Below are 24867 nucleotides of genomic sequence, written 5' to 3' on the forward strand. Positions count from 1 at the left end.
AAACTACACTGTGTTGTTAGGTATATAGCAGAATAAGCAGCTTACCTATTAACCATTCAAAATTTTGGTACCGTTGGTGTATTAATTAGTATTATGTTTCTGGCGAACCACGGAAAATATAGAGGTGGCTAATAGTTAAATTTGCTTTAGAATAGGCCTTATCAGGATCTGTTGAGAGCTTAGAATAGGAGAGACGTGTCTATATTTCTGTGTTAACATTAAATGTGATTAATACTGTGCTGCTGTGATTTTGAGAACTAGAAGAGATTTTACAAACAATATTATAATTTATTATGCACTGATCACCTTCATCCTGTTCAATATTTGCATGATTTATTGATTACATTTCATTACTGAGTAGTTTGAGCTTTTTAATTGGTGCTTTTGAAGACGTAGATGAATATACAGAAACCTGGTATTCCAGTAAAGTGGGACTACCTGGTATTCCAGTAAAGTGTACCAGATTAGTAGAAAATTCAGGGAGAAAACCAGTGTAACTCAGGAGTGGAGTTAAGAATTAGAAGCCAAGTTTTTGACTAGTGGTAGAGAACAGCAAGGCCCAGTGAAAGGTGAATGATCATCCAAATAAATACCTCTTGAAAGTTATAATTTATGTTTGGATAATTGTTAATTCTTGGTATAAATCCATATGGGTCAGTAATCCCAGTTGGAAGAGAACAGAGAGCAGTAGCCATATAGCCATAGCTAGCATATTTGACATCCAGAGCAGACATTTTTTTTTTTTTTTTTTTTTTTTTTTTGACATGGAGTCTTGCTCTGTCGCCCAGGTTGGAGTGCCATGGTGTGATCTCGGCTCACTGCAACCTCTGCCTCCTGGGTTCAAGCGATTCTCCTGCCTCAGCCTCCTGAGTAGCTGGGATTACAGGCATGCGCCACCACACCCAGTTAATTTTTTATTTTTAGTAGAGGTGAGGGTTCTCCATGGTTGTCAGCCTGGTCTTTAACTCCCGACCTCAGATGGTCTGCCCACCTCAGCCTCCCAAAGTGCTGGGATTACAGATGTGAGCTACCGCGCCTGGCCAGAGAGCAGATTTTTTTTTAAACACACCCTTTTTGTATAACAAAATTATTTTCAGAAACAGTCATGAAATGAATAATGAAAATGGCCAGAAAGGAAACCTGAACCATACACACACTTGCATGCATGCACACACAAGCACAATACATGTGATCATACTAGACTTTTAAATTGCATTAATACTTATTTTTTGGAAACATGGCAAAATTTATCTGCATACTGATATGTCACAATAATGAATACAAATGCTCCGGTTTCTTTTATTTATTTATTTATTTATTTATTGAGACAGTCTTGCTCTGTCACCCAGGCTGGAGAGCAGTGGTGCGATCTCAGTTCACTGCAACATCTGCTTCCTGCGTTCAAGCAGTTCTGCCTCAGCCCTGCCTGGTAGCTGGGATTACAGGCTCGTGCCACCACGGTTGGCTAATTTTTGTATTTTTAGTAAGGATGGTGTTTCACCATTTTGGCCAGCCTGGCCAGTTTCTTTTAAAGTGTTAGGCAGATCTGTCAGTGACTGTTAAAATTGATCTTCACATATTTGTGTTCAGTAGACAGTTACAACCAGATTTATTCATCTGTTTTCACCCACAGTTGAAGAGCACTTTTGATTAATTTTAATTACAAAAAGTTGTACATAAAGCAGCACATACACAAATAGGAAGTTTTTAACATACTGTGTTTAGGGATTTATAAGCACACTTCACAATAAATTCTAGAAATCACAGTCCTATCCATGTGTTTTTTTTTTCAGCATTGAGTCTAATGACTCAAATGCCTCAGTCAGAATTTTACCAAAATGGTTTTCACCTGAAAATTCAATGTGTCTATTATATTTAATAACCACTTCTGATAATTCAGGTACAAGGAAGTACAGTTCTATTTCCTTGTACTTGGTTGCTTAGTGATGGCACCTCTATAATTTTTGTTCACAGGTCTTCACTTTTAAAGTTTTATATTCATCTCTGTATTTGCTTGAGGTGGATTCTGGTTGTTTGTAAATATTCATGCCAGAAAAAATATATCTCGGAAAAGAAAAATTGGACACAGCTATAATTTTGAAGATATTATTTAAACACAGGAATATATACAGGTACAATAGGATTAAAGTCATACTGAACCTGAGGAGAGCTGACGCTATCCTGAACCTTTTCGTTCTTACTCTCCAAATGAATGGGCATATCAAATCTGCATGCATTGGGAACTGACTATATAATGGGGATTTCCTAATAAACTTCCAGTTAAGATGGATTGCTTATTTAAGGGTATGTAATAAAAACCTGCAGATTTGACATTTATATGTTGTTAAAATCCATCAGTAACCACAGCAACAGTTTAAGAGTATTGTCAAAATATTTGAAGGTATATGCATTTTATCTCTAATGTTATTTAGAATTGCCCATGCTTAGGCCAGGTGCAGTGGCTCGTGCCTGTAATCCCAGCATTTTGGGAGGCCAAAGCAGGTGGATCACCTGAGGTCAGGAGTTTGACACCAGCCTGGCCAACATTGAGAAACCCCATCTGTACTGAAAATGCAAAAATTAGCTGAGTGTGGTGGCTTATGCCTGTAATCCTAGCTACTTGGGAGGCTGAGGCAGTAGAATCGCTTGAGACTCCATCTCAAAAAAAAAAAAAGAAAAAAGAATTGTCCATGCTTGTTGGTAATAAAAGAACAAAATCAAAATCTTACTGTTTTATTTAGTCTTGTTAGTTCACCCACTTACTGCCTGCACCTGGGTGGCCTGCTCCCCTGGCCTCATTCTGGGTATGCTATTGCGTTAAAGAACAATAGTTGACCATTCCAGTTGTCTGTCGAGTCTCCCTCTGCAAATCCCCAATATATCAATATATCTTTATGCATTCCATCGTAAGTATTCCTCTGTATTTCCTCCTTTTGACTTTCTTTCAATTGAAGTAGAATTATAATACTTTGCTTAAAGGAAACCTGTAATACAGAAAATTACTGTAATATCCCTTTTAAAGCCTCTAAGAAATATAAAATAGTTTTTAAACTTTAATGGTTATACATACCTTAGATTATATTAATTCAAAGATGCTGGATGATAAAACACTTTAGATAGGGCAGTCAAGTTTGGGGATCAGTTGAAATAAGTCCACATCTTTATGCAGATCTTTTACCACTATCTACTTTAACATATATAGATACATACTTTATAAAGCAAACCCATAGAGGCAGAAAGTAGATTATTGGCTGACCGAGAGCATGGAGAGTGACTGCTAATGGAAATGGAATTTGTTTTGGGGATGATGAAAATGCTCTAAAGGGTTGGTGGGTGCACAGCTGTTGAGTATACCAAAATTGTACATTTTAAATGGGTGAATTTTATGGTATGTGATTTATATCACAAAGCTGTTGTAAATTACACAAAAATGTCAGGTTATGTAATCATTTTGTTGTTTACTTGCCTTATCTTTTTTCTATCAAGATGAAAACAATATCCAGTAGCCTCTGCATGGCTCTGTAAATTATTTTGTTGATCCTCAATCCTAAGTTTGTTCAAAGAATATCTTTAGTTTTGACATACTATTTTAAGGAGTAATCCAGTGGGGACAGTTCAAGTGAAGGACAAGAAAATAACCCTCCATTTGCTCATTAAATAACCAGGTGCTGGCTAATGAATTAGGTGTTACATATATGTCTTTGCATTCTTTCCATTTTAAAGGTAAGGAAACTAGAGAAGTGTGGTGAATGGTCTGAGGTTGTGCAGTTTAAAAGTAACAGTTCTGAGATTTGACTCAGTCCTTGTAAGAGCCCATTTGAGTCTAGTCCACAGCCCCACGTGGCTCCTGTGACGTTTTTGAGCAGCAAATCCTTGTCTAATGGACTATTTGTGTGGGGAGAAGACTCAGTGAACAACTCTTATAGGCCTCCTGGCCTATCTTTTATACATTTGAAGCTTGGTAGCAAGTGATACTATCAAGATAATATATACGTTTAGTAGGAGTTGTCTCAGTTTACGAATAGCAAGGTTTGGTTAGATTTTTGAGCCATCCACAGTAATGCAGTAAAGGTAATCAACATTTAAAACTTAAGATGTCTGTATGTTTTTAGCATTTGATACTCAATTAAAAATTATAATTCATTAAGGATTTTATAATGGTAACATTAAAATTATTTTCCAATTAAATGATTTTATATCCTGGAATCAATTTTTATTTCTTGAATTGATATCTAGGAAGAAATATTTAATTCACAAAAATGTTTAATAGCCAAAGGTTCATTAGTGAAGCACAATAAATGTGATGTTTAAATCTGGCATCTGTGCTACTAAAGTAGAGCAGTGGCATTGGATAAAACATTTGGCATTTTCTAAAGTCACCTCCTGGCCTATCTTTCAAGCAAGTGAAAAGGAAGAAGTTGTGGATTGATTTGCAGTTCAGTGAACCAAAAATGGAACTACATTTGGAATATGACCTAATGTGGTAAGCTGGAACTGATAGGGTTAAAAGCCCTGATGAGGTGTACAGCCTTCGTTCTTAAAGTGAAAAGTTTGAGTGAATGGTAGACCCTTGGAAATTGTAGGGGAGATAGTGTAAAATGAAGAATACGTTAGGGCAGGCATCCCCAAACTTTTTACACAGGGGGCCCGTTCACTGTCCCTCAGACCGTTGGAGGGCCGCCACATACTATGCTCCTCTCACTGACCACCAGTGAAAGAGGTGCCCCTTCCTGAAGTGCGGTGGGGAGCCGGATAAATGGCCTCAGGGAGCTGCAGTTTGGGGACGCCTGCATTAGGGCATACTTTATAGAGTAAATCTTCAGAAATTAACTGTTAATACTTAGAAAATTAGTTCTGCCAGAAGTAAATGAGAGTAAGAGCTTGATGATACAATTAAAGAGTGAAAAATAATGCAGATGAAGTTTAAACCATTGTCTATTATATTCTATTTTCTTAATGTTCTTAATGGACACAGAAATATAAGTAGTTAACCTAAAAATGATTTTGTATCTATTATTAAATATAAATATTAAAGAAAAGTCAACAAGTTTGTGGGAGAATGCAGTAAGGTAAAGAGATTGGCCGAGCGCGGTGGCTCAAGCTTGTAATCCCAGCACTTTGGGAGGCCAAGGCGGGTGGATCACGAGGTCAAGAGATCGAGACCATCCTGGTCAACATGGTGAAACCCCGTCTCTACTAAAAATACAGAAACTTAGCTGGGCATGGTGGCATGTGCCTGTAATCCCAGCTACTCAGGAGGCTGAGGCAGGAGAATTGCTTGAACCCAGGAGGCGGAGGTTGCGGTGAGCCGAGATCGCGCCATTGCACTCCAGCCTGGGTAACGAGCGAAACTCCGTCTCAAAAAAAAAAAAAAGAAATTTAGGAAGTAAGTATGAAAAAAATTTTTAACCCTTTGAATTTGAGAATATTATGTGCACTTTTGTTGCCTATGAAAGTACCTGGTTTGGAATCTCTTGAAATCCCAAGAGTACATTTTGTGAAGTAGATGGAACTATTTTTTAGTGTTTACATTCAAACAAGACTCTGCTTAGTAGAGCAAGAAAATGGTATAGCATCTTGTCCCTGACTCTGTGTTTCCCTGACTGTTTTAAAAAGCTTTTCAGGGCGGGACAAGGTGGCTCATGCCTGTTAATCCCAGCACTTTGGGAGGCTGAGACTGGCAGATCCCTTGAGGGCGGGAGTTTGAAGCCAGTCTGGCTAATATGGCAAAACCCCATCAGTACAAAAAAAAAGGCCTAACTTTCTCTACCTTAGGAGAGTATTTCATATTGACAATGCCAGTTCTATCTTGTTTTCATACCTTCCTCTAAGCAAGTGGAAGAGTGTCAGTGTTCAGATTTCAGAAGGTTTGAGTCTGTCACAAGCAAATGGAATTTATATGGGAGGAAACTGTGTATCAGTAATTAAAGGGACACTTTCAAATTAAGAGATGTTAACAACAGGCCGGGCGCGGTGGCTCAAGCCTGTAATCCCAGCACTTTGGGAGGCGGAGGCGGGTGGATCACGAGGTCAAGAGATCGAAACCATCCTGGTCAACATGGTGAAACCCTGTCTCTACTAAAAATACAAAAAATTAGCTGGGCATGGTGGTGCGTGCCTGTAATCCCAGCTACTCGGGAGGCTGAGGTAGGAGAATTGCCTGAACCCAGGAGGCGGAGGTTGCGGTGAGCCGAGATCACGCCATTGCACTCCAGCCTGGGCAACAAGAGCGAAAACTCCGTCTCAAAAAAAAAAAAAAAAAAAATGTTAACAACAACAACAAAAACATAAAGCAGTGATTTCCCAGTTTTGTTTTGTTTTTTTTTTCCCAACAATGTGTGATGTTCATTTTATCCACAGGGCTTCACTTATTATAAGGATTTGTTGGAGGAGGGGTGTTTAATTTATTAATTTTAAAAAAATTGGAATTTTGAAAGGCTTTATTAAAGATTTGCAAATTACTGATTTAAATGTCGTTACTCAGCTTCAAAGATACTTTGTGGAGAAGTTATGTGATAATGGTGATTTGTATATAACCACATTCCTTTATCACTTAGTTATATTGATAATCCAAAGTTGAACAAAGATACATCTCAAACGGATACAAATTAAAGTTCATTTTTAAATTCATGAATTTTATTTTTTTCATTTAAAAATGAATGCAAGTTACATAAATTTAAATTAGAAAATAAAATAATACCATCAAACACCATTAACATTTTAGAGTATTTCCTTTTAGTCTTTTTCTCCTCCACTTATGTTTGGAAATTTTTATATAGCTACCAGATCTTTTTAATAGCATGAATTTATCTATTATTTTCTCAATAGTCATTGTGGAAAATTTGAGAACATCTAATTATTGCCTTAGATAAATTTCTAGAAGTAGAATTACTAGTTTAAAAGAACGGACCTTTTTTAGTTTTTGTTTTATAGTTTTAAATTTCTCTTTGGAATTAAAACTCATCCATTAGGTCTCACCAACCCAGTACTCTTTTTGCTTTATGCTGTTAGATAATTGAAGAATTTGTCTCCTTGTGTTAATTTGTTCTCTGATTATTAATTGATATGGTTGAACACTTTTTCCTGTGTTTGTTAATTAGAAATTGGGATTTTCTTCTTTCTTTTCTTTTCTTTCTTTCCTTCTCTTTCTTTCTTTCTTTTCTCTTTCTTTCTTTCTTTTTTCCTTCTTTCTTTCTTTTTTCCTTCTTTCTTTCTTTTTTCCTTCTTTCTTTCTTTTTTCCTTCTTTCTTTCTTTACTTTCCTTCCTTCCTTCCTTCCTTTTCTTTCTTTTTCTTTCTTTCTTTCTTTCCTTCCTTCCTTCCTTCCTTCCTGCTTTCTTTCTTCCTTTCTTCTCTTGCTTTTCTTTCTTTTCTTTCTTTCTTTCTCTTTCTTTCGTCTCAGCTCTGTAGCCCAGGCTGGAGTGAAGTGGCGCGATCTTGGCTCACTGCAGCCTCCAACCCCTGGGTTCAAGTGATTATCCTGCCTCAGCCTCCCGAGTAGCTGGAATTACAGTCACATGCCGCCATGCCTGGCTAATTTTTGTATTTTTAGTAGTTACCATGTTGGCTAGGCTGGTCTCAAACTCCTGACCTCAGGATCTGCCCTCCTTGGCCTCCCAAAGTGCTTGGATTACAAGTGTGAGCCACCTCGCCCTGCCAAAATACTGGAATTTTCTTTTTTAAATGAGTTGCTTCTGTACATTTTTCAGTTTCATTGTATCTCTAACTGTGTGTATGTATTGTTAATTAACTCATACACAGTATTCTGCTTTCAGGTAGAGTGACATAGTGGTACTTATTTAACATGTGATTGGTTTTCTTTCCTCATCATTATTATCTGATATTAAGAAAGTATTAACCCAGACACATATTTAGTAAATTACATATCAAAGGCATAAGAGGAAATACCAGGTAGGAAAGGGACTGTACACAATCCCTTACCTAATTGTTCTAGCAGTAGTGTTTTATGGAGTTGTCTTCAGGTTTAAGTTAGGTAGATAAAGGATCTTTACAGGAAAAACGATTTTAAAACTTTCTTTCTGATTATCTTTTAAGAAATTTAGTGTGTACTTTATTATACAGTGTTTATATGTTGGTAATAAACATAGAATTGTGTTGTATTTAACTCTTTGGTTTAAGAGTTTCTTTGATATACTAAGTTGAGAATCAAAGAGGGAGAAAGACTGTAGAATTGAATGCTTTGATATTTGTATCTAACAGGAAGGAGATGTGAATACTAGCCTGTCATTGTCAGTATATATGTATTTCTTTTAGGAAGCATTTTTATTTTTTCTTTAAATTCAACTTTATGTGGTAATAGGAGCTTAAGGAAAAATTGCTTTCTCATTTTGGAAGTCATACTAGCAAAGGAAGGAATACTGGAAATAATCAGTGTAATCCATTACAAAGTAAATTAAGGAAAATACATTTTTAAAAGTTTAGGTTTCGGGGTAGGGGAAAAAAAAAGTTTAGGTTTCAAAAAGAAAGGGATATGTATCCCACTGATGAAGATTCAGAAATAAATATTGCTTGAGAGATTTAAGTTTTAAAGAATGACTTAGATTAGTATATAGTCTTCTAATTCTTACCATTGCCTTGACAACTTTATTTCAATAAGTAGGAAAAAGCATACTTTAGAAATTATAGACTGTGTCAGTTTACGTGTCTCTGCCAATTTCTATTAATTTTTAGAAATTGCTAGTCACTAAGAGCCAGAACAGATTCACTAACAGTTTATAACAGACTAAACATTTTTCATTTGTAAAGTATGTTATATCTAGGGAAAACTATACACCAAATATTTCAGAAAAGTATTGGGTATATTTGCATTATGAATAAATTGGCAAAATACGGGCAGGGTGACAGTATTGCTAAGTGAATTTTAGCTGACTCTAGTTATAAATACCCAAGGAGTATCAGTTAAGATCATCTTACAAATAGGTCCTGTTTTAATTTTTAGAAAACATTGACTTGGAGGAAAGCATACAAAACAAGTTCATGAAATTTACAAGCCGATTGGAATAGCTGACTACATCAAACAGCAGAAAATGACTTCCGGACTACCTAAATAGGTTGAAAGGTCTGTCACAAACCAACACAAAGTCAATGTGAATATCTAGTTTTGATGAGAATCCTGGTGAAAGCAGCCTGAGGATTTCAGTTGAATACAAATTAAAGTTAATGAATTAAGCCCTATTTTTTTTTTAAGGTAATAAATGGCCCCTTCTTCAAAGATGTTCATAATCTGATTCCTAAAACCTCTAAATATGTCACTTTACAAGGCCAAAGAGACTGGGATGTGAATAAGGTTAATGATGTTGAGATAGGTTAATTATCCTGGATTATCTGAGTGGGCCCAATGTAATCGCAAGGGTCCTTATACTAGACAACAGAAAAAGAGGTAGAGTAGAGAGAAGGAGAAGATGCTGTTCCACTGGCTTTGAAGATGGAAGAAGAGGCCATGAGCCAAAAGAATGTAAGCACCCTGTAGAAGCTAGAAAAGGCAAGAAATAGATTCTTCCCTACAGCCTCTACAAGACTGTCTCCTTACTCATGCTAGTGAGATTCTGACCTCAAAACTGTAAAATAATTTGTGTTGCTTTAAACCAGTAAATTTGTGGTAATTTCTTACTACAGGAATAGGAAACTAATAAAAAAGCCAATTCACTTTTAAATTCCATTAATGCAGGACTACATCCAGACCCTGTCCATTTGAGGATACCATACTTAAAAGGAATTAACAAGGATCATCTAGAAACCCTATCATTTGGCTAATAGTTAAAGAATAGAGAGGGAAGCATGCTTATTACCTTCATATTGTTTTGCTCCATTTACTGAGCACTTACTGGGCTACACGTAACATTACACGTGTTACTGGGCTAAGAGATTTATATACATTATCCTATTTAATCCTAACAGCATGGTAAGGTGAGTCTATTAATCCCTGTTTTTCAGATTTTAAAAATCCTTTAAAAAGTTTTAGAAAGGTTAACTAAACTTGTCAAGGTTTATGCCATTGGTAAATAGAGTACCATGTTACTTTCACTAATCCGTAAACGTTGCGAATTCTACCAGGTATCACAGGCCAAATATTCTCATTCTTCATCTTCAGTTGAAACTCTTTACTTGCATAAAAGATCAGGATGAATCGTTCTTCATAATTTTTAGAGTATTTTGTGCCTCAAGTTTCTATATGTCATGCAGCAGGGCAGTGGTCATGTTTAGACATTTTCATAGTCACTCAGCTAGAGACAGAGCAAAGAGCCTAACTCATATCTGCTGCTGACAAGTTGCATGCTTTTCTACTATGCTTATCACTTCTAAAGAAGTCTTGTATTTGGAATGGCTGTTGTTACTGTAAGCAGGAGGATTTCGTGGTTTTCTCTAGCTGTTTTGGCACTTTATTCATTCACAGATGACATTAATTGCAAATACAGGCTATAATGTTGGGGGAGCTCTGCACCTAATGATGTTTACTGAATACTTGTCCTCTGCCGGGTAACACAGTACAAGTCATTCCATATACAGAAACTCATTTAGTTCTCCCTGAAACTGGTACCTATCAAGCAGGTATCGGTATATCCATTTTACAAATGAGGACACTATGGCTTAGAGACATTAATACGCCTAAAATCAAATGCATGACGAGACACAGATTCAAAACCAAATCTTTCCCTCTACAGAATACCACAATTTCTGGTTTTTCTCACTAGTAGATTTTGTTGGAATTATATTAAATTGTTTGGCTTTCAGACTTGTTATATAAAGCTAATAGCTTTTTTCTTGAGATTTGTTGACTGAAATTGGATGTTGGTTAAAAGTAACTGAATTATCTTTGAATCTCTTGTCTACTCTGTGTACACTACTTATGTGTACCTAACCTTGATTGAAAAACACGAAGTTTTTTTCCGACATGGCAGTGTGCTGCTCCCCACTCCCCACCGCCCACCGCCCCTGCAGTTTGTCCATGCGAAATTTATTAATAGTTTGAAGGAATCTATAAGTTATTGAAAGGTGACTGGCAGTTTTAGAAATGAGGAAAATAAAAAGGCCCAAAATAATTTTTCCCTGGATTATTGTCTTTTGTACTTTTTGACCACAACACACACAGTAGGAATTATATAATTTATTCATGGATCTCAACCCACAGTTTGAAAAACACTGCTCTGTATTAACTCCAGGATTCTCTCTCAAAAACATTCTGTGTAGTGGTAATACTCATGAATATCTATTTTATATTTACTTTGTGCTAGGTGCTGCTCTAAGTGCTTTTATATATGTTGTTTGCATTTAATTCTTAGACTTCACTAAATAAGTAGGGATTCCTATTATCCCCACTTTACAGATGGAGAAATAAATTCTCATAGGTAGCAAGTGGTAGAGCCAAGATTTCTCAAGCAGTTGATTGTTGAGCCCATACACTTAAAATAATTGCAGGAAGAAAAAGGAAAGAAGAAGAAAAAACAAATTATTGCGGAAAATCAATAACTATCATCAAAATCTTAGATCACCACAAGATTATACACTTCTCTTGAGAGATTCATCAACCAATATTGGTGACTATGACAATTAACTCTTTTATTTAAGATTAATAAATTGCAACTTTGCTTTAGACAGAGGTAAGGACTCAGTAATAAAGCATTTATAACTAACAAGTTCATTTTGTTTTAGAATGAGAAAAACATACTATGCATAAATGGAAGGTAAAACATAATAATGAACTGTATAAGTGATTTTTTAATTAAGGGAAATAAAAGTCAGGGGTTGGTATCTGTGAGAGGGGTAGGAGGAGTTAGAAACTAAGACATTTATTAAGCACGGTTATCTTAGATGCTTTCATGTCATTTCATGCAATTAACAGTTTTATAAAGAAGGTAATCAGTATTTGTTTTAAAAATGGGAGAATCAGGCTGGACATGGTGGCTCACACCTGTAATCCCAGTACTTAGGAAGGCTGAGCCAGGCAGATCACAAGGCCAGGAGTTAAAGACCAGCCTGGGCAACATGATGAAACCCCATCTCTACCCAAAATGCAAAAATTAGCTGGGCATGGTGGGTGCACATCTGTAATCCCAGCTACACAGGAGGCTGAGGCACAAGAATTGCCTGAACCCAGAGGGCAGAGGTTGCTGTGAGCCAAGATTGTGCCACTGCACTCCAGTTTGAACAACACAGCGAGACTATCTGGAGGAAAAAAAAAAAGAATGGGAGAATCAAACTCAGAACTGGCAACAGTAGAGGGCCCATGTCTTACCTAGAAATATTGGATGAGTCAGTATTCAGAAATAAGAATTTCTGAATATATAACATGCCGGCTATTTAAGCCTGTCCCTCATGCCGTAAGATAAAAATGAGTTCTAAAACATAAAAACAATGTACTGATCTTTAGTCTTGAGAAATTGAAATTTGATCACTATTTTAATCATCTAAATAAATTAGGCTGACAGTTTCCCCCTAAGTTAGCACATTCAGTATTCTAGGGCCATTTACACACCAGAAAATTGACACTATTTTAGTAATTTATATCACTTCTAATTTGTGGCTTGGGTGCGCACATCACTTTATACCTCTGTGCTGCTTATTTTATTAAAAAATTATTGGGTCCGGCCGGGCGCAGTGGCTCAAGCCTGTAATCCCAGCACTTTGGGAGGCCGAGGCGGGTGGATCACGAGGTCGAGAGATCGAGACCATTCTGGTCAACATGGTGAAACCCCGTCTCTACTAAAAATACAAAAAATTAGCTGGACATGGTGGCGCGTGCCTGTAATCCCAGCTACTCAGGAGGCTGAGGCAGGAGAATTGCTTGAACCCAGGAGGCAGAGGTTGCGGTGAGCCGAGATCGCGCCATTGCACTCCAGCCTGGGTAACGAGAGTGAAACTCTGTCTCAAAAAAAAAAAAAAAAAAAAAAAAAAAATTATTGAGTCCAACCCCTCATAACAATTATGTATTAGTATATTATTTTCTAGTTTGGGTCTATATTGCATTTTTTTTTCCAACTTAACATGGCTGTATAGTCCTTATTTTTACTATTGGTACACTATTCTTCTGGGCTAATATATTTGAAATAATTTCGTTACTGTTAGATACTAATTAAAAAGAATTAGAGTTTTGGAAAATAGATTACAGATTGAATTCTACCACTTAATTAACTTTATGACTGAGCAGATTCTTTTTTTTTTTTTTTTTTTTTGAGACGGAGTTTCGCTCTTGTTACCCAGGCTGGAGTGCAATGGCGCGATCTCGGCTCAGTGCCACCTCCGCCTCCTGGGTTCAGGTAACTCTCCTGCCTCTGCCACCTGAGTAGCTGGGATTACAGGCACGCACCACCATGCCCAGCTAATTTTTTGTATTTTTAGTAGAGCCGGGGTTTCATCACGTTGACCAGAATGATCTCGATCTATTGACCTCGTGATCCACCTGCCTTGGCCTCCCAAAGTGCTGGGATTACAGACTTGAGCCACCGCGCCCGGCCATGACTGAGCAGATTCTTGAACCTCAGTGCTATCAACTATGAATTGGAATTACAACATCTGCCTCACCTTAAAGGCTGTTAACTATTTCTGTCCAAATGAGCAGTGTCAATGTACATGCTTACAAAGAAAGTATATCAATTTATAGCCTTTTCGTCAAAGTACATCAGCATAATTTCTGGATTTCTGTATCTGTCCAGTAAAGGCACAGGTATCAGGGAACGTTTTTGTCTTGCGAAAGGTGGAGACCCTTTGATGAATTTGTGCATTAAAGAAGTCAATAAAATATTAACAGCATTCATTGAGTGTTAAAAGGTGATTTTGCAAACCTCCAATTTTGAAACATCTGTATTTGCCTGTAGTGTTTTTATTTGTAAATTATATCAAATGCAAATTCACAGCTTGAAACTTTCTTTAAAATGTTGGTAAAGGAAAATAAAAGTCATCTGAAAAATGTCTGGGTGGGTTTGGCACATGCCTGTAGTTGTAGCTGCTGGGGAGGCTGAGATGGGAGGATCACTTGAATGAACTCTGGAGAGAGAGAAAGGGAAGAAAGGGAGTGAGGAAGGGGGAGGGGAGAGGAGGGGAGAGATGGAAACTTTATGATGCTAACAGATAGGATTTAAGTAAGGGTGAAAGCTTTGAAACATGGTCCTGTCTCCTTTTTACATACGAAACACTCAGCTTGTCACTAACTAAGCTGTCAGGTATTTGTTGAATTAATGACAAATGAGCCAAAAATGCATTTCCGCTTCCTTGCCTGCCACTCATTCCTTAAAAAGTTGGAATTTGGAATCACTTTCAAAAACTGATTATTACTTACATTCACCTAATTGCCAAACTAAATGAACAAGATTTTTGTTTTGCATCCTGATTAACCTCTTGTAGGTAGCGTTTGGCTATGCCAGATGTCTTTAATTTCTGCGATTCTACTTTGTCCCGGTGTTTATTTTTCTAGGTTTTTGCCTCTGCTACATTGGAATGTTTGGTATATATGTGTTGTTGTTGTTGTTTGTGGGGAGACGGATTCTCACTCTGTTGCCCAGGCTGGAATACAGTGGTGTGTTCTTAGCTCATTGCAGACTCTGCCTCCCAAGTTCAAGCGATTCTCCTGCCTCAGCCTCCTGAGTTCCTGGGACTATAGGTGTGTGCCACCATTCCTGGTTTATTTTTGTATTTTTAGTAGAGAGAGGGTCTCACCATGTTGGTCAGGCTTCTGACCTCAGGTGATCCTCCCTCCTCGGCTTCCCACAATACTGGGATTATAGGCATGAGCCACCACACTTGGCCTAGTGTATATGTTCTTGACTCCTTTCTTTCTTTAAGCTCTTTCTAACCCATCCTCATGGTTCTGTAACCTTTCACTTTCTAGCCTGGATCTCTCTTACACATTCAAGATTCGTATTTCTTTCTCTGCCTGGATATTTGGTAGGCATCCCAAGTTAAATTCAGTATGTTTCATTGTTATCCCTGAATCCAAACAGTATACAACAAGCAGGCACAGATGCCTGCCTGGATTTTTTATTTCCTAATATTTCCTATCATAGTTAATGGTCTCTGCACAAATTTTGTCTGTATGCAGCATTGTATCGGGTATTATGGGTATGTTGTTAGGGAATGTGAATCAACAAATTTTGGTTCAGATCATGGCCTAGGCATCATCTAAAACAGATGTAAGTCTTTTGAGTATCATCTCAAAACAGATGTAACAGATCTGCCTTAGTTAACATGATTAAGTAAAAACTACAACACATCACGTCACCCAGCTCATTGCCGCCTGATAAGCACTCAAATGTTGGTTACCTCTTCTCTTCCCAAATAATCTTGTCTTTATGGAATGTAATAATACTTTTCAGCTGTCTCAGTTGACAGTTCTCCTGGTCTTTTGCCTGAATGATGGTTATACTGTTATGTGGTATAGTCTATACTTTAATTTTTTAAATACATTATGATAATTTAAATAGAGACTATGGAGAAAGAAGTGCTTTTGGGGGCATTAGATGAATGTTATCTCTGGCTTAGGCTTTATTAAAATTTACTCTTAAGCTTTTAATGACCAGACAAGTAGTTCTTACTGTTGCTCTTTTTTTGCAGTGTCAATACCAGTAAGTCTTTATTCGTTGTATTTTCCCAGGGAAAGGAGAAGGCAAGGGAAAAAAGTCAGCATGTGTGTTACAAAATCATTAGAAAATGAGAAAGGAAGTACTTGGTACAGCAAAATCAATCATCAAATACACCCCCTGCCTCTCGCAACCCCAGTGATGGGGATACCAGTGCCCAATGGGGCTAAGTCTCTTACAGTTCAGGAATGAGGGGAAGGGATCAGGAAACGAATAGACAGGTACAGGCTTTCTTACTCACACTGCCGCCCCATAAATTTAAGATTTCACACAAAGCTTTGATCTGTAGCAGTAAACAGGGAGTCACATTTGTTCATCTCCTGTTAAACAATCTTGTGGCTACTTTAACATAAGTGTCTTGTACCTGCATAAACATTCCAGACTTCCTTGGATATGCATTTAGATTCCTCACCATCCTGGCTTCCTGACCATCCTGACTCTTTTGACTTTCTACACGGTAGGCCCCTTATTGCTTCTACTTTATGATTAAAGATTTAATCTATCCAAAATATAGATTAAATTATAATACTATAGATTGATCTATATTTAAAAGTATGGATTAATTATTTGGATATATTTCATCTTAAAATATAGCAGTGTCTCAAGTATTTGGCATGAATCACATCAAGAAGTGGTCTTGACTCAGGAGGTTGAGAACAAGGGCGGGTTTCTAGTTTCTTCAGGATTTTTGCATAAATTATTTAAGAGTTCTGAAGACAACCCAAGAATTAAATGTGTGTGTGGGGGTTGCTCATTCTTAAGATTCGTGTGTGTGTGTGTGTGTGTGTGTGTGTGTGTGTGTTTTGCATCTTCTTTCTCTGTGGTAAGGTATAGAAAAGAAAATAGAACAATAATAAGCAACTGTCTTAATAGATTTTATAACATAGAGTATACCTTTTATAAATGTATGCTACATATTTATGCAGTATTGATATTTTTTAGAATTTGTGTTTAAGTTGAAATATGTTAAATTTTTTTACTGATTTATATAATTTTAAGGATTTACTATTTCTTTCCCTTTTTTGGGGAGTGGGGGTGGGGGTGGGGGTGGGGACAGAGTCTCGCTCTGTCATTCCAGCCCAGGCTGGAATGCAGTGGCACAATCTTGGCTTACTGCAGCCTCTGCCTTCTGGGTTCAAATGATTCTTCTGCCTCAGTCTCCCAAGTAGCCAGGACTACAGACGCGTGCCACCACATCTGGCTAATTTTTGTATTTTTAGTAGAGACAGGTTTTGCCATGTTGGCCAGGCTGGACTCAAACTCCTGACTTCAGGTGATCCATCCACCTCGGCCCCCCAAAGTGCTGGGATTACAGGCATAAGCACCTGACCTACTATTTCTAATTGCCTTTCAGTTAGTGAGCATTTATTCTCAAAGAGAATTTTTTTACTACCCTGGTAAATGAAATAATGCAACGAAGAATCACAACTTTATTTAGAGAATCCCTTTGTTAAAATGAATCCCTGTGTTAATATCTTAGTGTCTTAGTGTTTTTCCCATTTTCTTTATCTTATGGAAAAATTCTGTTATTTTCTGCTTACTTCGTTATCTTTTTTTTTATGGGTTATATTTCATTCCTTTTCTAAAATTGTTACTGATGTCCATAGTTTTGAAAAGTTGTGAAAATTGAATTTTTTTTTTTTTTTTTTTGAGTCGGAGTTTTGCTCTTGTTACCCAGGCTGGAGTGCAATGGCATGATCTTGGCTCACCGCAGCCTCCGCCTCCTGGGTTCAAGCAATTCTCCTACCTCAGCCTCCTGAGTAGCTGGGATTACAGGCACGTGCCACCATGCCCAGCTAATTTTTTGTATTTTTAGTAGAGACGGGGTTTCACCATGTTGACCAGAATGGTCTCGATCTCTCGACCTCGTGATCCACCCTCCTCGGCCTCCCAAAGTGCTGGGATTACAGGCTTGAGCCACCGCGCCTGGCCATGAAAATTGAATTCTTAGGATACACTTCTAGGTGGGGCTATTTACTCTTGAGAAAACACTCCTGTTTTAGGCTAGCCTGTTAGCTAGTTGTCTAGTAAAGGTTCATACCCTAGGTGTCCATATTTTGAATATTGGCATAAATGGAAAGAATGGAAATGTGATACCATTGAAACTCATTATGAAATGAGTTTCATAATCTTGGGAATCTGAAACTTATTTCACATAATATCTTTTGGAAGTCTCAGAAGTATATGCTTATGATTAAACCAAACAAAAACAAGAATTTAAGAAACTAGTTATGTTTCTTAATGCCAGGATTTTATCTTTATAATCCGCTATGGACTCTCCTTATGTTTTGATTAGATTTAACCATTTGGGGGAAGGAGTAAAAATATGTGGTTAAGTCTCATTGAACCACCTGATGGCTGGGATTTACCGTTGTGAGATTTGTTAAATTTGGTTCTCCCCTATTTGTGTGTGTGTGTGTGTGTGTGTGTGTGTGTGTGTGTGTGTGTGTGTTTTTGAAACAAAGTCTTGCTCTGTTGCCCAGGCTGGAGTGCCTTGGTGCAATCTTGGCTCACTACAACTTCCACCTCCTGGGTTCAAGCAATTCTCATGCCTCAGCTTCTTGAGTAGCTGGCATTACAGGTGTGCGCCACCATGGCGAGCTAATTTTTGTATATTTAGTAGAGATGTTGTAGGATATGAAAAGTAACCTCCCCATCTATGGAATGTTACGCTGACACCCAAGACAGTCAAAGCAATACAGTATTCCATACTCTTCTGGTTGTACCAAGAAGTAAGCAAAGGAAACAACCAGTGAATGATTTTTACCTCTTAAAAAAATTATATTTAAAAAGTGGGAAGAAATGGGATTCCCTCCTTAAAAAATGTTTCTAGACCAACTTGCATTCACAAAATATTTGATAAAAATACTACTCTGGATTGTACAAGAAGGAAGACAGGGACCACTGCTAAGACATGGTGTGTATTGAGTGGACTTGGCTTCTTTCTCTCTCGCTTCATCAGAGGCTGGACTCTGCTTGGTTTTAGTTTCTCCTTTTCCTGCAGGTAATCTTTGCTTTCCTGGTTAGCCACTTGATCCTGTTTTCTCTTTGCTCCTCCTCCCATTCCCTTTTGTTTGCACTTTTTTGTCTGAGAATTTATCCTTCTCTGCTGCCATTTTTCAGCTTCATTTGCACTTTTGCAGAAGTAGGTTTAGCTGACAGCCATGCCTGTTGTCTCGTGGGCTCTTCCTTCACCACCCCTTTGCCACTTCTTTGGCAGAGCTGACCGCCTTCTTGGGTATCATGACAGTGGGGAGGGTGTGTGCTGGGTACCTGTACACCAAGAGCCTTCACAAAACTGGGCTCCCTGGCCACTGCAGCTCCTCCCGCTGCCTGAGCTGCTAAGACGTCCCGATTGTATTTTCCAAGTGGTGATGCAGATATGTAGGAAAGGTGGTTGTTCACTAGTCAAATAGTTAAACTTTTCATTTCAACAGTTTTTCTTATTTTTGTCTTTTAAGCTCTTTTCACTTATGGATATGAAACCTCCCATCTCTAGAGCCAAGATGATTCTCATCACTAAAGCTGCTATTAAAGCTATTAAGGTAATGATAACATAAATATAATCAATTTGAGAAATGTTTTTTGCAATTTTGAAAATACCACCTTTTTAAACATGGGAAGTCAGCTTGTGAATTAGTTTAGGCCTAAATCAAAGAGCCCTAACCAGCCTTTGCTGAAGGTACATGATAAGCGTATATTTGCATTGTAATGTATTCTTTCAAAGCAGTTTGGGTTTTTTGGAGTGTGGGGAGACAAGAATCTCACTGTGTCACCCAGGCTGGAATGCAGTGGCACTATCTCAGCTCATTGCAACCTCCGCCTCCTGGGTTCAAGTGATTCTCATGCCTCAGCCACCCAAGTAGCTGGGATTACAGGCGTGTGCCACCGTGCCCAGCCTCAAAGCAGTTTTTAAATTTTTCATTTATTTCTTATAAACCAACTATTTAGTTTCATTTTTCTTTAAAGAGAGAAAAAATTTAAGCTCTGTGAAATTAAAAGTCTAACCCAAAATAAGCCACTTTAAAAAGTGACTTATTTTAGAAAAAGTGACATTGTTTAGCTCTGATTCCATTGGTTTTGTCTCATCACGTTATCAAATATTCTCCTTTATGAAGGTTTATTAATTTAAAATTTAAGAAAAAAGATCTTCTGTTTGGAGGAATTTTTGTAGTTTTCTGGGTTTTTTTTGTTTTGTTTTGTTTTGTTTTGTTTTGTTTTGAGACAGAGTTTCGCACTTGTTACCCAGGCTGGAGTGCAATGGCGCGATCTCGGCTCACCGCAACCTCCGCCTCCTGGGTTCAAGCAATTCTCCTGCCTCAGCCTCCTGAGTAGCTGGGATTACAGGCACGCGCCACCGTGCCCAGCTAATTTTTTGTATTTTTAGTAGAGACGGGGTTTCACCACGTTGACCAGGATGGTCTCGATCTCTTGACCTCGTGATCCGCCCGCCTCAGCCTCCCAGTTTTCTGTTTTTAGTTTATTTCTCTCTGATTTGTTTTTTAAGATTTTTAAAAATTTTTGATTATGATTATTTCTCATGGTTCATTCAGTATTGATAATATTTAAATTATACAGATTTCAAAGTTTTAAGTATTTTCTAATTAGAGGAAATGTAGAAATATGTAAACTGAACAGTAATTTTCTTTTCATTCTTTTCAGCTTTATAAGCATGTAGTTCAAATAGTAGAAAAGTTCATCAAAAAGGTAACTATCTTTCATTATTACCTCATTTTAGTTACAATATGATTTGTAATTTACTTTGTAAATTTTAATTTGGATGCTTGTTTCTAAAGCCACTTCTTAAAAAAGTAGTCACTAGGTTCTTTTTAATCACTAGAAGTTTAAAAACATTTTTAGCAGTACCATTAACTGGTACTTCACTTACTGTGAACTTAACACTCAGCTCATAGCATATTCTTATATGTTGGGCAGGACCCTTCCCTAAGCCTGAAGTGCTTGCTCTGCCCTTTGCCCTGTCTACTGTTGGTGTTTAAACGTTTAACTCACTTTTGAGTATTTCAAATGAAATTACTTTGTAAAATTTTCCCAACTTTTCCCATCAGAATAAAATATTCTGAGTTATTTTTAACTGTGATTAGCACACATCTGTATTAGTAGAAAATTGAGAACAGAGTCTTGAACATCTTTGTTTTAACTTCTGACCTGGAGCTGTGACATGTACATGTAATACCTACTATTCAGTGTTTATAAAAATGTCTCTAATCCATGGCCTTTGTATACTGGCTTAGGTATAGTAGCTAAAGCTCCAATCGGCCAAAAAAATGGCTAGTAGAGGCCAGGCATGGTGGCTCACGCCTGTAATCCCAGCACTTTGGGAGGCCAGTGTGGGCAGATTACAAGGTTAGGAGTTCGAGACCAGCCCAGCCAACATGGTGAAATCCTGTCTCTACTGAAAATACATAAAATTAGCTGGGCATGGTGGTGCATGCCTGTAATCCCAGCTACTTGGGAGGCTGAGGCAAGAGAATCACTTGGACCCAGGAGGCAGAGGTTGCGGTGAATGGAGATTGTGCCATTGCACTCCAGCCTGGGTGACAGAGCAAGACTCCGTCTCAAAAAAATAAATAAATAAAATAAAAAACTGGTTAGTAGAAGCTTTGCATAGTAATACATCAAAGACAAATAAAATGGAAAAAATTACCTACAGGCATTGCCTCCAAATTACTGGTATATTTATTAATACATTTGGTTCTGTTTTTTATTTATGTACATATACATTTATAAAAGTAAAAACTGATATAATACTGGTTGTTAGCCTGCTTTTCCCACTGAGTTTATCATAAACATTTGCAAAACACTCCTCGCTATGGTTGTTACCATTAGGCACTTAGCCATTTTCTTAGTTTGTTAGACTTAATTTTCTTTTTTTGGCGTAAACTCCTAGATGTAGAATTGGTGGATTAAATAAGACCTTGCTTTTATTGCTAAATTGTTTTTGATAAAGGGTTATACTTGTTTGTACTACAAAAACAGACACCTACATATATTACCACCAGAAAAATATGTAGGTATCTGTTATTCTGTTGTTGTCGGTTTGATTAGCCCAAAACAACTTCTTTTTAATTTTAATTTATCTGATACTATACTTTAATATAATTAAAATTGATACATTAAAAAAATTGTTAATTATCTTTTTGAGCAGAGTGAATTGTAGAGACTATCATAGTAAGTTAATTTGTATGGGACTGGCTTAAGGATTGGTAAAGTAATGTTGATTCTGGGACACTGGGTGTGGGGAGGCAGAGAAATCAAAGAAGAGTAAAATCTTGGTGGTCAGTAGTATCAAGAGAATGGTAGTTCTGTATAGACATGGGAAATTTGACAAGTTAGCCATTCAGAGAGCTGAAACATTCAAGTAGTTTTTAACCAAAAGCAATCATTGGATGGATATATAAAGTTTCATAAAGGTGAAATTAATGGGTGTCAAATTGTAACTTTGCTTTTTCTGTACTGATTTTACATGTTTATCCTTGCAGTGTAAACCAGAATACAAGGTTCCGGGATTATATGTAATTGACTCAATTGTGCGACAGTCTCGTCATCAGTTTGGAACTGATAAAGATGTTTTTGGGCCAAGATTCTCTAAAAACATAACTGCCACATTCCAATATTTATATCTTTGTCCATCCGAAGATAAGGTATAGTTAATTTTTTAAACTAAAACTTGTATTCTTTATTTAAAAAATTAATATTTTAAATGTATGTTAGGTATTTGGATCCTGCTGTATTCCTGAATGAGATTTTTGTTTAGTGATGTCTGTGAGCTTGAAACAAAACCCAATTTTTTCTTCAGCGGCCATTTCATATTTATCTATTTTCTTACAAAGTTCTTTAGAAATACAGTCATACTGTTAAAATATGAAAGGAGCAAAATTTATAGCATCAAAAAATGTGATAGCAGTTGTCAGGGACTAGGGATAAGGGTAACAGTAGGAGCTGCTAATCAGTAGGTATGACATTTCAATTAAGCAAGATGAATAGATCATAGAGATCTACTGAACAACGTTTTACCTATAGTTAACAATTCTGTATTGTACACTTAAAGATTTGCTAAGTGGGTAGATCTCATGTTAAGTGTTCTTACCACAGTAAAGTAAAATCTTTTAAAAATAATATGAAAGGAACATCATCTTGCTTTATCATTGGAAAGATGTGCTTATGTAGTTGAATAATGAAGAAATTCTGCAGTAGAAAAAGGCAGCGATCCTCTTAATGTTGATTATTCCAGAAAGAAAGGGCCAATAATTGATGTTCTTTCCCAACATACAGAGGTGCTGCAGCTTAAGTAGTATTCATTAGCAATCAGACTACAGTATTTAATTCCTTACGCATACAGTTGGCTTTGCAACATACTATATAAAAGTAGAAAAGCATTATAGATATAGTAACTGGCTATAAATAGGGGAAAATATACTCGTAAACATACTCAGAATAATGAAGAACAGAGACATTTACCATAAACAGCATATAAATTTGAGTGTCATGGATGGCTGTTTTTATATTCTTGGAAGAGTGCACTTGTGGGAAAAATACACCAAAAACCAAGATGATTCCTTGAGTAACGGTGAAAGTTACACCCATGAATAACACATCTTCTCTGGATCTCCTTTATATTTACTTGGCCACATAAGTTAAATTTTGATTAAAGGCCAGTTTCTTAAATGTTTTAGCTTTTACAATTTTTCTGAAAAAATTCTCCTGTACTTCATTTACTTCTTTAAGATAGTTTTTTTGTTTTTTTTTTTTTTTTGTCAGTGAGAGAGATTCTTTGTAACTGTAAGTAAAATAAAATGAAAATGTCAAATAATAAATTTCTTGTCTGGGTCTGCAGTCTATCTCTGGGCCTTACTCTAGATTATACCACTGTAGAAAGACTAATTGGAGTACATTGTTTTTGTTTTTTGAGATGCAGTCTTGCTCTTGTTGCCCAGGCTGGAGTGCAGTGGTACAATCTTGGCTCACCACAACTTCCGCCTTCCAAGTTAAAGCAATTCTCCTGCCCCAGCCTCCCGAGTAGCTGGGATTACAGACATGTGCCATCACACCCAGCAAATTTTTTGCGTTTTTAGTAGAGATGGGGTTTTTCCACATTGGTTAAGTTGGTCTCCTTCAGGTCATCTGCCTGCCTCGGCCTCCCACAGTGCTGGGATTACAGGTGTGAGCCACTGTGCCCAGCAATTAAAGTAGTTTAACCAGGGTTTAATTCTGATTTTTTTCCCCTCATTTCTGAAACACACATAGTATGGAAATATTAGCCTGGGGGGTTTTCCTTTTTTTTTTTGTAAGAGCATAATAGGTTATTTATGTTAATATTTGTTGTATATTTGTGTTTCCTCATGCATAACAGAGTAAAATAGTTCGTGTGCTGAACCTTTGGCAAAAAAATGGAGTGTTCAAAATTGAAATCATTCAACCTCTTTTGGACATGGCAGCAGGAACCAGTAATGCGGCCCCAGTAGCAGAAAATGTTACCAATAATGAAGGTATGGTCAAATGTATTTGTGAGCTTACACAATGACGTATTTTGCACATGAAAGAGTCAGAGTTTATCTATGTTGATGGAATTTTTCTGTAGAAAGAAACTTGAATTTACATCTTGGAAGGTGTGATTTTCTTTCCATAATTCCTATTTATAATAAAAGTCTGCTCTTCTGTTGTTACAGTATAAACTCTAGTGCCACAATCTATATATTTTATACTGTGTTAAACTGGAAAAATTTTATTTTAGTGAAGAAGCTTAATTAGGAAAACTCATAGGTTAATAGTTTTTTTTAGACCTTAATGCCCTTTTCTTTTTTAGGATCACCTCCACCTCCAGTAAAAGTTTCTTCTGAACCACCCCAACAAGCCACTCCAAACTCTGTCCCAACTGTACCACAGTTGCCCAGCTCTGATGCGTTTGCTGCTGTGGCTCAGCTGTTTCAGACAACTCAAGGCCAACAGGTAAAGTGTCTAGTCAAAGGTGAAATTGTTTACAGGACTAGGTACTGTTCTGATCTCTTGTTTTCCATTTTTCATTAATAACCACATTCAAAGGAGAAAATATGTCTGCTTTTCAACTAGAAAAGCCTTCATAAGAGAAGTAATGATGTAGGAATAATAGGGAAAATGTGAAAGTGATGAACAAGGGAACAACATACTTAGAAATAGCAGTACCTCTTTGAAGAGGACTTCAGAACTGCTAAGTGGCTTGTGTTGGTGTTCACAATTCTAGCATTTCTGATGGATTTCAAAATTATTTGTAATGGACAATT

General features: G+C 37.1%; 1 protein-coding gene across 2 annotated transcripts in view; it reads left to right on the forward strand.

The window, feature by feature from the left end:
• Positions 1 to 24867, forward strand: part of SCAF4 (SR-related CTD associated factor 4) — a 68918-nt gene that overhangs the window by 7033 nt on the left and 37018 nt on the right. For both annotated transcript variants that reach the window (XM_039480406.2, XM_039480407.2), the window contains exons 2-6: positions 19051 to 19134; positions 20252 to 20296; positions 22090 to 22251; positions 23961 to 24096; positions 24414 to 24556. In XM_039480406.2, the coding sequence (XP_039336340.1) occupies positions 19051 to 19134; positions 20252 to 20296; positions 22090 to 22251; positions 23961 to 24096; positions 24414 to 24556 (570 nt within the window). The remainder of the gene's footprint in view (positions 1 to 19050; positions 19135 to 20251; positions 20297 to 22089; positions 22252 to 23960; positions 24097 to 24413; positions 24557 to 24867) is intronic.

Source organism: Saimiri boliviensis, chromosome 18, assembly GCF_048565385.1.
Source record: "Saimiri boliviensis isolate mSaiBol1 chromosome 18, mSaiBol1.pri, whole genome shotgun sequence".
NCBI lineage: Eukaryota > Metazoa > Chordata > Mammalia > Primates > Cebidae > Saimiri > Saimiri boliviensis.